The sequence below is a fragment of the Asterias amurensis genome, chromosome 7, assembly GCF_032118995.1.
Source record: "Asterias amurensis chromosome 7, ASM3211899v1".
NCBI lineage: Eukaryota > Metazoa > Echinodermata > Asteroidea > Forcipulatida > Asteriidae > Asterias > Asterias amurensis.
Window position 1 is genome coordinate 15,324,824 of NC_092654.1, and position 12,787 is coordinate 15,337,610.

General features: G+C 37.4%; 1 protein-coding gene across 2 annotated transcripts; it reads left to right on the forward strand.

Annotated features, from left to right (window-relative positions):
* The first annotated feature begins 1,720 nt into the window (after positions 1-1,720).
* LOC139939371 (proton-coupled folate transporter-like) lies at positions 1,721-12,709 on the forward strand. 2 transcript variants are annotated; one of them, XM_071935193.1, is made up of 6 exons: positions 1,721-1,857; positions 6,384-7,630; positions 8,569-8,700; positions 9,726-9,809; positions 9,966-10,122; positions 10,556-12,709. In XM_071935193.1, the coding sequence occupies exons 2-6, from the start codon at positions 6,547-6,549 to the stop codon at positions 10,677-10,679; spliced, it is 1,581 nt and encodes a 526-aa protein (XP_071791294.1). In that variant the 5' UTR covers positions 1,721-1,857; positions 6,384-6,546; the 3' UTR covers positions 10,680-12,709. The 2 variants fall into 2 exon arrangements, with proteins under 2 accessions (XP_071791294.1, XP_071791295.1); XM_071935194.1 differs by lacking the exon at positions 1,721-1,857 and adding an exon at positions 3,097-3,167.
* The last annotated feature ends 78 nt before the right edge of the window (positions 12,710-12,787 follow it).

A 12,787-nucleotide genomic window follows, 5' to 3' on the forward strand; every position in this document is an offset into this window, starting at 1 on the left:
GTTTTGTAAAAATACTCAAACTTTTTCTTACAACAGCTCCCATTTTTACTCTATACACGTTCTCCAACTGTGGACCTTTCCCGAACCGTGGATTCTATTGTCCTCCTCTGTAAAATGTCCCCGGTTTGAATGTGTATACCTACCCGTATACATGTACCTACTCCACCCATCACATCACGAGCCCATCACCTAACAACCAGAACTCTCAAAAATATTCAATCTGCCCCTTTAAAATACAGAGTCCATTATTGATGAGTTAATGGATTTTGGCAAGCTACTCGCTTATTTATTTGTTTAATTTTGCTTTTATTAAAATAAATTAAGGCTATTACACCCCAACATCGAAGGACGAGGTCTTGATGACTGCTTCAGTAGCTTTATTTTTGTCACCGTAGTGATTGTGATGTCATAGCCTTTGTTAATCACTCACGGTTAATGGGGTTACATTAGAGTGTTTACACAAAATTTATTAATGGATGATATGGGCATTATACCTCGCCAGAATAAACACGTTTCCGGTCGATAAGGTAGGGCCTAATATTAATTTTATGACAAGCTGAAACTTTGATACAAAAGAGCGCCTTTTTGTTTTATCTTTTTTTCCCCTTTTTTGTTCATTTTTTTTTGGTCGGTCACCCCTGCATCTAATAAAATAAAAATAAAGAGGAAAATATAATCAGCAAATGATGTTAAATTCCGGTTTACGGCTGGAAACTTAGTCGGGTAAATTAATTGGCGATGGAGCTGCCATGATTGATGGCTACTTAGCTGCATTTTTTCCATAACAGCCTTAATATTTTTTTTAAAGAAAAACATAAATTTAACAACGTTTGGGGTAGGCCTTCTTTTCGAAGCATTTTACTCCTCCCTTCTTAAACAGCAAATAAAGGATGATCTCAAATATATATATATATATATATATATATTTCTAACAGCTGCAGTCCATCCAGGAAACATAAAAATTATAACGAGTCTCCCTCACGTTAAAACATGGTAAAAATGGGTTTTTCTCCAGAACGCTCCTATATAGCCAAATGTCTGAAAAACGTGGGGTCAAACAAACCCGCGCGACAAAGGAATCGTAACGTCAGTGGCTGCTATTTGGTGTGGAAATGCCAAAGTTCGATAACTGTGTTCAAAACCAATAGGGGAAAATCGTCACTTGCGTCCAGGGTCATTATAATACTAATAGATAAGCTGTTTTTGACTCTCGGTTGAAAAAGCCGCGCGACCGGGTGCATTTTTGACTCGAGTTATTTATTACTAAATGCAAATTCTGAGAGTAAAATGGTTATTAACCGGTATCTGCGATGTCTATTTGGCCATAAAAAGTTAATAGTTGACATACTGAGATCATCCTTTGTTGGCTCTTTAACCTTTGTGGATGTCTCATACGCTTGGCGAATTTTTTTCTTCGTTTCTGTGGCCAATTTCATAGAGCTGCTTTAAGCAAGCGCGAAAATAGCTTGCTTATTTTACACATTTTATTGGCCAAAAATTCATGCCATATACATTGCTTGTGACTGGTATTTAGCTGTTGTTTACTTAGCCTAACAATTGAGTGGAGTATTGGCCGGTAATCTGATTTTACTAAGCAAAGATTTTTTAAGCTCTATAATGAAATTGGGCCCTGCAGCTCTGAGAAGAAGCCCAGGTGTTCAACAGAGGGCGCTCAACAGACGGCGTGGTTTTAGAACCACAACATTCAACAACAAACAGCTGATCACGGGGTTTGGTGTTTTTCAGGTTGGGTGCTTGTTTTGGTTATTGTGGGTAGTGTGGCCCCCTTTGAATGATGTTCAAATACAATTGCTGAGCTCGTCAGCCTCCAGGATTACGATAATGCTTTACATGTGGGTATGTAGTAATTCCATGAATTATGTTGTTCTGTTTGATAGCAACTTATTTGTAGGATTTGAAACTTTGCATGGTGGAGATAAGATATAGAAGAGTTTGCGGTAACACCATGTAATAACAATCTCTAAGGAAAAGTTTCCGTATGGCGCCACCACTTTTTCATTCGATATGAAATAATATAGTATCTAATTTACCTCAATGAGATATCCCTTTTTGTAAAAATAAGTGAAAAGGTGGTGGCGCCATACGGAAAGTTATCCGACGATCAGAGCATGCTGATCGAAACGTCGAGTTAACCCAACGGTTCTTTTCAGAACCACCCCAACTCATTTAGCAACTTATTAACCTATCACATTCATTCATTCATTCATTCACAACAAATCAATGATTTGTCATTGAATTGATTGATGTCAAACTCAAACTTTAATAATTTGTTAAAGTTTTACTTTCTTATTTGCAATGTCTAATTTGTCTACTGCCACTCAGTCCCATTTCTCAATTTGATTAATTCTAGTTGTGAAGGTGTGAACTCTAAGAAAAATGAGGATATGAAATAAATAGAATAGAATCTAATTTAATGGAAACCAGACAACTCGTCAGTCTGACAACTCCTCCGGACAACTCCTCCGTTCTGACAACTCGACGGTTCAGACAACTCCACATTTCGGATAACTCGACGGATGATTTATTTAACCATCAGACAACTCGACTTGGGGTCAAGAAAAGTCGACGGATGAGGGTTACGTTAATATCGCAGCTAGAACTACGGATGGCCGTGATCGTCGGGGGCTCAGCGCGGGGTGACATGGCACATGCACGGGAGTTTCCCCTAGGTGGGGTATATAGGGGTCTAATATTTTGGACCTCCTTATCGCTATACATTTTAAAATCGGCGTTGATAGGTGAAAGTTTTACGACCGTTCGCCATCAATAACTAAAACTTCCTTTGTAAAAAGTACTACACACCATAAACTTTCACCACACACTCAATATACATTCATGATTTTTGTACGGCCTTTTTGCTGAGTTAAATTAAAAAAACATCTTCAAAAAATGACGTTTTCTGCGCGGTACTCACTTTTGTTATTCTGCCGCATCGCACGAATTTTGACTGCTCAATATGCTCAACGCTTTATCTTTTGGTCACTAGGTCACCAAGCGCTGTACACCAGCCTACTCGCCGAACTGCCTCGCCACGACCGAGTTGGACTAAACTGTTCTGTAGAAGGGGTGTTATGCGGCAGTGCGTGTGCGCTAATGCGTGAACGGCGGACATCGTGAGCGGTCAGCGCGCCCGTCTTGCCTTTCTAGTACAGGTGGCTTTGTTCTTGCAGTGATTTGAACACAAAATAATTTGCACAATCAGTCGATCTTGCAGGATTATTTCTATGCAATTGCTGATCGTGCAGGAATGGTTTTGTGCATTTTGACAGCAGTGCAGGAATGGTTTACGAAATTTGAGGATAGTGCCGGATTGGTTTAGCGCCTAGACAAAATTGAAACCTGTTAAGAACCCTGGCCTGCCTACTTTTAAAGCCACGGGACTAGTCAATGTTGTAATTAGTACCATTCTGTTTCTCACATTAATAGTGCTATAACGTAATTTCCTGCGGATAACACGCATCTTATCTGTGTAGTAGGTTAATCGTAACGTACTAGACAGGAAATGCCTTGCCAGACTGAGGACCACTGTCTGTGTTGTGCGCACATAGCGGTACGTTAAATCTGATCCCTGTTGATTTTTGATAGTTCAAAAGCCACAGACCAATCCACTGCATTTCCTCATGTCCATCCTTTGGTTGAAGTGCTCGTTACATTTAGTGATATATTTTTTCAAAATTTGTGGAGTGTAGAGTTTTAAAGACACAGGACACTATTGGTAATTGTCAAAGACTAGTCTTTACAGTTGGTGTATCTCAACATAATAAATTATATATATGCATAAAATAAACCTGTGAAAATTTGAGCTCAATCGGTCGTCGAAGTTGCGAGATAATAATGAAAGAAAAAAAACATCCTTGATGCACCATGGTTCGAACGAAGTTGTGTGCTTTCACTGCTTGATTTTGAGACCTCAAATTCTAAATCTGAGGTCTCGAATCAAATTTCTTGGAAAATTACTTCTTTCTCGAAAACTACTTCACTTCAGAGGGAGCCGTTTCTCACAATGTTTTATACCATCAACCTCTCCCCATTACTGGACACCAAGTAAAGTTTTATGCTAATAATTATTTTGAGTAATTACCAATAGTGTCCACTGCCTTTAAAGCCTACATTGACACCAAGTAAGTTGTGGACTGGACTCCTTGTTAAAAACTTCTAGATGCAATGCTTTTTAAAATGGAAATTAAGCAAAAATAAGTTAACCTTGCACAAACAACCCTGCTGCAAGGATGAAATATTTTCTTTTGAACTGTTTGTTTGTGGTAGAAGTGTTATGTATGCATGGGGCCAGTGTACTGATTAGAGAAGGAGAAGTAAAATGGCAATAACAGTGTGAGGACCCGGTCTTCATTGCGTGGTAATGACTGGAATAGGTTGTTTGCTTGCTAATGGAGGGGGGCACCAACCAAGGTCATTACCGTGCAGTGTAGACCGGCTCCTTACACTGCTTTAGCCACAATGACAAATTGTAAAATCCATCAGAATTTGTCATTTCTACATAGTGTCAATGTTGAAGGTTCATTCTTTTGGATGAATATTCAGTTTCTGCATTGGACCTACTAATCTCTAACTACGCATCCTCTCAAGAATTAACTTGATCTCTAAAAATTAACAGCAATACTTTTGTTGGTGTTCAGCTGTCGGGCCCTAGTCTTTGTATGATGTTAGTTTCATGCGTGATAATTGATACAGTATCTGTGCACTCATGCGTACGTATAATGTGCAAACAGCACAAAGGTCTTTCCCCCCCCCCCCAAAAAAACCCCAAAACGATGCCTAAAGGGAACAGTTGATTTGATAGTTTCTGCACAACAAGCACAATGTATACAGTTAACCATACACACTCAGTGTTTAGTACATGTAGCTGGCCATTTATTCACTTGTTCACAGAGTTGGTCTTTATGGCCTAGTATTAAGTGTTTTCATCTCGGCATGCTTCAACATACTTGTTTAGTATTTGTTGTTCCAAATTGCCTCCCAGCCAGCAAGAATGGCATAGAAAAATGCTAAAAACAATGAATGTGGTCCACTTTAATTCATTCGGTTTCTGAAGGACTAAATACCCTTCACTGTGTAAACATAGAGCTATCAGGTGTTAAAGGCACTGGGGTCGATTTCACAAAGAGTTAGGACTAGTCCTAACTTAGGACTAGTCCTAGGAGATATACAAATTGCATGAATAGTCCTAAGTTAGGACGAGTAACTGGTCCTAACTCAAGATAAGACTAGTCCTAACTCTTTGTGAAATTCACCCCTGGACACCTTTGGTTATTGTCAAAGACCAACCATGCGCTTCGTTGTATCCCAAGCGTAGGCCTATACATTAACAAATCTATGAAATGCTGACTCAAATGGTCGTCGAAGATGCAAGAAAATAATGCAAGGAAAAAAACCACCCTAATTGTTGCACAAATTTGTGTGCTTTATAAAAGGCTTAAGACTTTGAAGTCTGTTGATATTTGAGTGGGAAATAACCTCTTTCTCATACTACAATGTACACTACTTCAGAGGGAGCAGTTTCTCTCAATGTTTTATACTATCAATACATGTGTACATGTAGCTGTCCATTGCTTGTTACCAAGTAAGTTGTAACGTCAATAATTATTTTGATAAAATGACCAATAGTGTCCGGTGCCTTTAAAGCCATTATACACTTTCAGAACAGAAAAAAAAAAAAAGTTCACAGATTTACAAATAACTTACAGGGTTTACAGAAGGTAGTGGTAAAAGACTTCTCTTGAAATATTATTCAATGAAATGCTTTACTTTTTGAGAAACATTAAAACAATTATCAATTCTCGACAACAAAAATTACGGATTTATAGTAAACGCATGTCATGACACGGCGAAATGTGCGGAAACAAAGGGTGGGTTTTCCCGTTATTTTCTCCTGACTCTGATGACCGATTGACCCTAAATTTTCACAGGTTTGTTATTTTATATATAAGTTGTGATACACGAAGTGTCGGCCTTGGACAACACTGTTTACCGAAAGTGTCCACTGGCTTTAAAAGAAGTGTTGGAAACGCACAATGGGCATACAGAGAAGTCATTTCAACTGCCAGCATAAAACCTTTAATATACATTAAGGTTATTTAGCAGCACCAGTGTAAAAATGGTTCAATGCACAAGTTGTGATTTGTGTGGGCCTTTCTATCCAAATGGTGTGTGTTGGTTTTTTGTACCAGCAAGACTTTCAAGGTGTTTTATTGGTGGATTTCCTAAGGTGTCCTTAAGATGCTGCACTATATAATCAGAGTGGTGGCACATGACTCACAGTCTGAGATAAAATGCAGGTAGGCTTTTATGCACACTTGTTAGTTAATCAACTATAACCAATTTTCCCTTCCATTGTCTTACAGGCTATGAACACAATATTGAAGCCAGATGATTGTGTTGTTTGCCAGTTGTTCACGAAGTCATGAAAAACCTCTACAAAAGGGAAGAATGAACTTTATCCAAGGAGGCGTTCAGATTCAATATTGAACTCCAAGACGTGTTTATCAATCGGCTCAGGAAAGTAGCATGAAAAAGCAGGACCTTGGCGGTAAAGTTGTGGAAATGGAAGAGCCAGATCTAGTTACAGTTGTAAATGAACAAGTTAGCGGCAACAGCTCAGAGCACATAGATGTCAACGTACCCAAGACCAATTTCTGTACCAAACTGAAAGGTCTCTGCTTCAGAAACATGAATGCGGTTCGGCGGGTGAGTGTGGAACCAGCCCTTCTTGTTGTCATGATCAGTATGGGTCTGACCGGTGGGGTGTCCATGCAGTTTGTCCAGCATCGTATTTTCGAGAACTTCAATATTAGTACAAGTGGTGGTGGGGGTGGTTGCAATGTGACTGCCAACCTGACTGAAGCGCAAAAAGAAGCACAATTGGAGTTCAATGGTTTTAACGTCATCTCTGGTTTCGTCGGTGGGATACCAGCTCTGTTTGTTACATTGATTGTCTCAGCTATAAGTGATAAGGTCGGTCGCAAGTTACCGCTGCTGTTGCCGATTGTTGGCATGCTGTGTGGGACTAGCGTCTTCCTTTTAGTGTCCCATCTCCACCTGCCTCTGACCGTACTTCTGGTGTCTAACATCGTCTTTAGTTTCACCGGGGGCTATGCTCTTTTCTTCAGCGGGTGCGCTAGCTATGTTGCAGATACGACATCAAAGAAGGATCGTACCTTTGTCTTTGCCTTGCTGTTCACATTATCTCTGATTGGTAGTGGGATAGCTGGTATTGCTGCGGGTTACTGGATTAAGGCAAGCGGCTTTAACCCGCCGTTCTGGTTAGCGTTTGCTATGCAACTAATCACCGTCTTCTACCTCCTGTTTTGGGTTCCGGAAACTGTCAAGTCCACCGAAGATGTCCTTACAAACAAGCCGAAGCCTTCTACGGCGTCTACACTTTGCCAGGGTCTGTCTGGCATTCTGAATGTAGCTGAGAAGGGGCGTCGTATTTGGTTGCTTCTTGCGCTCAGTGTTCAGTTCTTGGCCTTGGCAGTGTTTGGTGCCATCAATAGTATCTTAACGGTGCGACTTCTAAGCTTGCCATTTTGTTGGAATTCAGTGCTGCTTGGCTATTTCAACGCTACCAAGCCTTTCATCAATGGACTGGGTAAGTACTTCTTTTTTATAAAGGGATGGTATAGTTTTGGGAGTTGTTAAAGATCAGTATTCTCACTTGGCCCAATAATGCTAACATAACAATTGGTCATCGATGTTAAAAAGAAAATAATGAAAGAAAAAAACACCCTTTGTTGCATAGAATTGTGTGCCTTCAGATGCCTGAGTAAGGCTTTCACATATTCGTGGAAAAAAAAACTTCCTTACTGTATAACTATTACTTCAACAGGGTCGGTTCTAAAAATGTTTTGTAATACATGGTAGTACACACAGCTATCCAGTTCTCTTTACTAAGTAAGTTCATGTGGTCATTTAAATTTTCAGGTGGTATAATAACCAAAAGTACACTCTGCCTCTTTTCATAGAATATGCTCCATGTAATGTAGTCTCTTTTCAGACATTGTATGGTGTGGAAGTTAATTGTTAATCAGGTCTTCGAGTGCAATTTTATTACCAATTGTACAGTTATAAATCGATCATCAGCAGTGGGCAACCCTGGGGATGAGTACAGTGTGAAATGGGCTCTTGTGGAATAGTATTAAGGCATCTCTAAGGCATCTCAAAGAATGAAGTTACTTTTTCTAACCAAAATGGTTTATCCCCGATGCAAATTTTACATCTACTAAATCGGTTGCAGTACCCGCTGCTTAACACAGGATTCAAACTGCATCTATTTACCGGGTAATCTCGGTGGTCTACAATATAGTTGGTAAGACACTGCTCTACACTGGCAAAGGTTCTTGGTTCGAATCCCTCCCGAGAATCATGCCTGCGATTTTTGTTCACAGAACTCAGGTACGTTTTGAGTATACTTTGTGTACAGTAATAAACACACATCGGTGTATGGGTAAAACACCAAAATGAATATTCTTTATCCCCGATGCAAATTAAACATAATGTTTGTTTTACCTCTTTTTGGGTAACCAACAGGCTTAACTCTTGGAACTCGCTTCTTCACGAGATGTTTAAAGGATTACGCTGTCATTCAGATTGGATTCCTGTCAACTATAGCTATGCTGATTGTCATTTGTATTAGCACAGAGACATATGGAATGTTTCTTGGTAAGTTTTTACATCATTCCTGACGTTGTGCATTTACGTGCAAAGGCCATTTTAAATTACATTTGTAATAATCTCTAACAAAGTTGGTCTAGCTAAGCTTGGGCGATATCGATTTATTTTATTCACGATATATCGGCGACAATATATCGCGATATTCAATATAATCGTGATTAATGAAATTTGACATCAGTCTTAAAACTCCAAGTGAAAGTTGTAGAAGAGACAGTCATAGCATAAGAGAGGTGTTCTAATGACCTATTCTTCTGGTTTTACTCCAAACCTATGGGGTGCAAGATGTCTCAGCTAGCAAATATATCGCGATATTTAATCCATATTTCGATATATCGCGATATATCGATTATTTACTTTTAGATTTATGAAGTTTTCCTACAGAAAAATTGCAAGTGTAATTTTTTACATTATGTTGCCATTATTTTGTTTGAAGTTCACTTTTGTATCGCTTTTATGAAATGCATGTGCTTTAATTTTGACTATATTATAACATTTTGTATTATTCATTTTGAATAACTGTGATTTCTACATTTTGTATTATTTATTTTGAATTACTGTAATTTCTGCATTTTGTATCATTTATTTTGAATTACTGTGATTTCTGCATTTTGTATGATTTATTTTGAATTTACTGTAATTTCTGCATCTATAAAATTTGGCATTATTCATTTTGAATTACTGTGATTTATGCATTTATAACATTTTGTATTATTCATTTTGAATTACTGTGATTTCTGCATTTTATATTATTAATTTTAAATTACTGTGATTTCTGCATTTTGTATTATTCATTTTGAATTACTGTGATTTCTGCATTTTATATTATTAATTTAAAATTACTGTGATTTCTGCATTTTCTATTATTCAATTTGAATTACTGTGACTTCTGCATTTTGTTCTTTTCAATTTGAATTACTGTGATTTCTGCACCATTGAATAAACGTGATTGATGGCAATATGCTATAAGTATGTTGAATAGATTTTCACTTTTAATTGACTTCTCCACCTTTCAGTTAACGTCGCTGGATGCTTTCATGCCCTTCCGCCAGCTCTCATCATTGCCAGGATGTCAAAACTCATTGAACCATCCTTACAAGGTAGATTGTTCAACCTGTTATTAAAATGGTTTAACACTGCAGGGATGATATTATTCCTATGTGTAGTAAGTCTGGCTGTCTTCATTGTCATGATAGCTATAACTTGTCTTCCTCCACGGTCGAACTAAATTCAAACTTTCTCCTTTCTTCCCCAAGGTGCCTTATTCTCCTTGACTGGGACTATAGAGAGTCTAGCTAACATTCTTGGTCCCTTCATCCTTGGTCTGGTCTACCAAGCTACCTTAAACACATTCTCACTGGCTGTCTTCGTTGTCATGATAGCTTTAACTGTTGTAGCTATGATCATTGTAGGGTGAGTACTGTTTTGTTTTACTCCATGCATAAGTGACTTAATAGATGTTAAATCTGCATCAGAGATAAGGAATATTCCTTTTTTTACCCATATACACCGATCATAGCCAGCACTGTACACTCAGCACTGGGTTTGAATCCCGCCAGAGTAGTGTGCCTGTGATTTTTTTGGTCACAGAACTCGAGTAGGTGCTGAGTGTACAGTGCTGGCACACATCGGTGTTTACAATGGTATATGGGTGAAAAAATACATAAGTCTGTAATGACATTAATAAACAAACTTCTGCCCCTGCAGCGATGGAAAATGTGTTTTTAAATGGTTATAATAAACCAATGATAATACTGAAAACTTTACATAACCTTAAACCCCTGTTGCTATGGCACTTGCAGCTATTGTAAAATTCACATTTTTGTTTGTATGTGTTCATGTACAGGATTTTGATGTTAATAGAAGGTTCTCCGGATGGCCAGAAGTATCAAGAGTTCATGAGCGACAGTGAGCAAGATGATGATATGATAAAGTCTACGACTAGCCCAAATGTAGGCTATGATGAATAAAAGACCGTCGAAAATGCAACTACTATCAAATCAGGTTTGAGTCTGTAGTGGTATCATTCTCCAAGTCCTGTGAAAAACAGACTGAGATTTTCTCTGGAAGCAAATGTTCATGAGAAAACGTTTTTGGTTGGAATTTTTTAAAATCTTTTTTTTTTTTGAAATATATTTTTGTTTATAAATAATTTTTGGACCACATTTCCTCATTCTGCGATAAGTCACTAAACTACAGAGGTCTTTCTTTTGAACCACCTAAGTAATATGCCTGTGATTTGTTTTTCACACTGCTCAGGAAAGTACTGAGTATACAGTGCTAACACACATCAGTTTATATATGGGTAAAACCAAAAATTATATGCTGTATCCCCTATGCAAATTTCCATCTGTTGAACCAATGATGTAAACAAAATAGAAAATTGTTGGCAATATATGAAAAAACCCAAGGTCATTAACCTTTTTTATTTACGATTGTAGTTGATACAATCATACATATATAGTGGTGTGTACATATGAAATCGTAAATTGAAGAAATGTATAAGTTATCTTCAAAACTGACATGGACGGCGTGTTGGTTATATCTTACAACTTAAATGAATCCTCCAATAAAACATTCATTAGGAAAACAAAATAATCAATTTAGGACAATTTAGGTAAAGATAGCTTGCAAACATAGCTAAGGTTGCAAAGTAGTACAATTTGTACCTTTGATTTTATGATTGGGTTCTCCAGATGTTCTAACTCTGTGAAGGATACGTAATTTGAAATGGATGGTGAGTTAGGTTTGTTCAATTGTTTTGGAACTGCAGTATGAAAATGATTTTCTGAAATAGAAAACCAAAGGAAATGGAAAAACAACCTAAAAATAACTTTTTTATTTGGCTTGTTTAGGTTTATGTAAACTTACTGTGTCAAAGTCCGGTGAAATATTTTATATTAGTTTTGTTGTAGTTACTTGACATATTTCCTGTGGTGTTATATTTTTAAGGTTGTTTGAAGATAGATTAGATTATAAGATTACATTTCTTTATATCTGCATTGAAATTGTATTCCATTGGCAACTGAAACATTAGAATCGCAAAACAACTCTTATAAAAACAACCACAGTAGGCTTAACAACAACATAAACTGACTACTAAGGTATTGGGCCTTGACGTTAAAGACACTGGACGCTATTGGTAATTGTCAAAGACCAGTCTCCTCACTTAGTGTATCTCAACATATGCATGAAATAACTAACCTGTGAAAATTTGAGCTCAATTGGTCATCGAAGTTGCGAGATAACAATGAAAGAAGAAACACCCTTGTCACACGAAGTTGTGTGTGTTTAGATGGTTGATTTCGAGACCTCAAATTCTATATATGAGGTCTTGAAATCAAATTCGTGGAAAATTAGTTCTTTCTCCAAAACTATGTCACTTCATCAGAGGGAGCCGTTTCTCACAATGTTTTATACCATCAACCTCTCCCCATTATTCAATTTAGTTCAATTTAATTTATTTATTTCATCACAGATTACAAGTAAAAAGTGGAAATTGTTTTCTCTGTGTGCACTAAAAAGATTCAAATTTGATACTTTTAGAAAAACAAAAACAAAATTACATTTTAAAGACACAGAATTAATTACAAACATTTAGTACATGTCACCAAGCCTTGGTTTTATGCTAATAATTATGTTGAGTAGTTACCAATAGTTTCCACTGCCTTTAATAATACAAATTGACTACCAAGATATAGAAAATAAAGTAAGACACAATCAATTACTTTACAAATTACATGCAAGCGTGACCTTAAAAGTAACATTTCAAAAGTTCAAAAGGTTGCGAACTAAAAAATCTGTTAATACATATACATATACCACCCTCTCAGTGGATGCCAGAGATGTGTTATTTAACGCCTGATTACAGAATTACACAGACGGATAAAGTTGTTAGCTTGGCAAGCAGTTGTCTTTCAAACCCTATCTCTTAGGGTGTCAAACTTGTGCAACATGGGTTATTATTTTCTTGCAACTTCAATGGATTGAGTCAAAACTTGAGATATACCAAGGGAGCTGACTACTGGTCTTTGACAATTACCAACAGTGTCCAGTTCCCTGAATATATAAATATTAT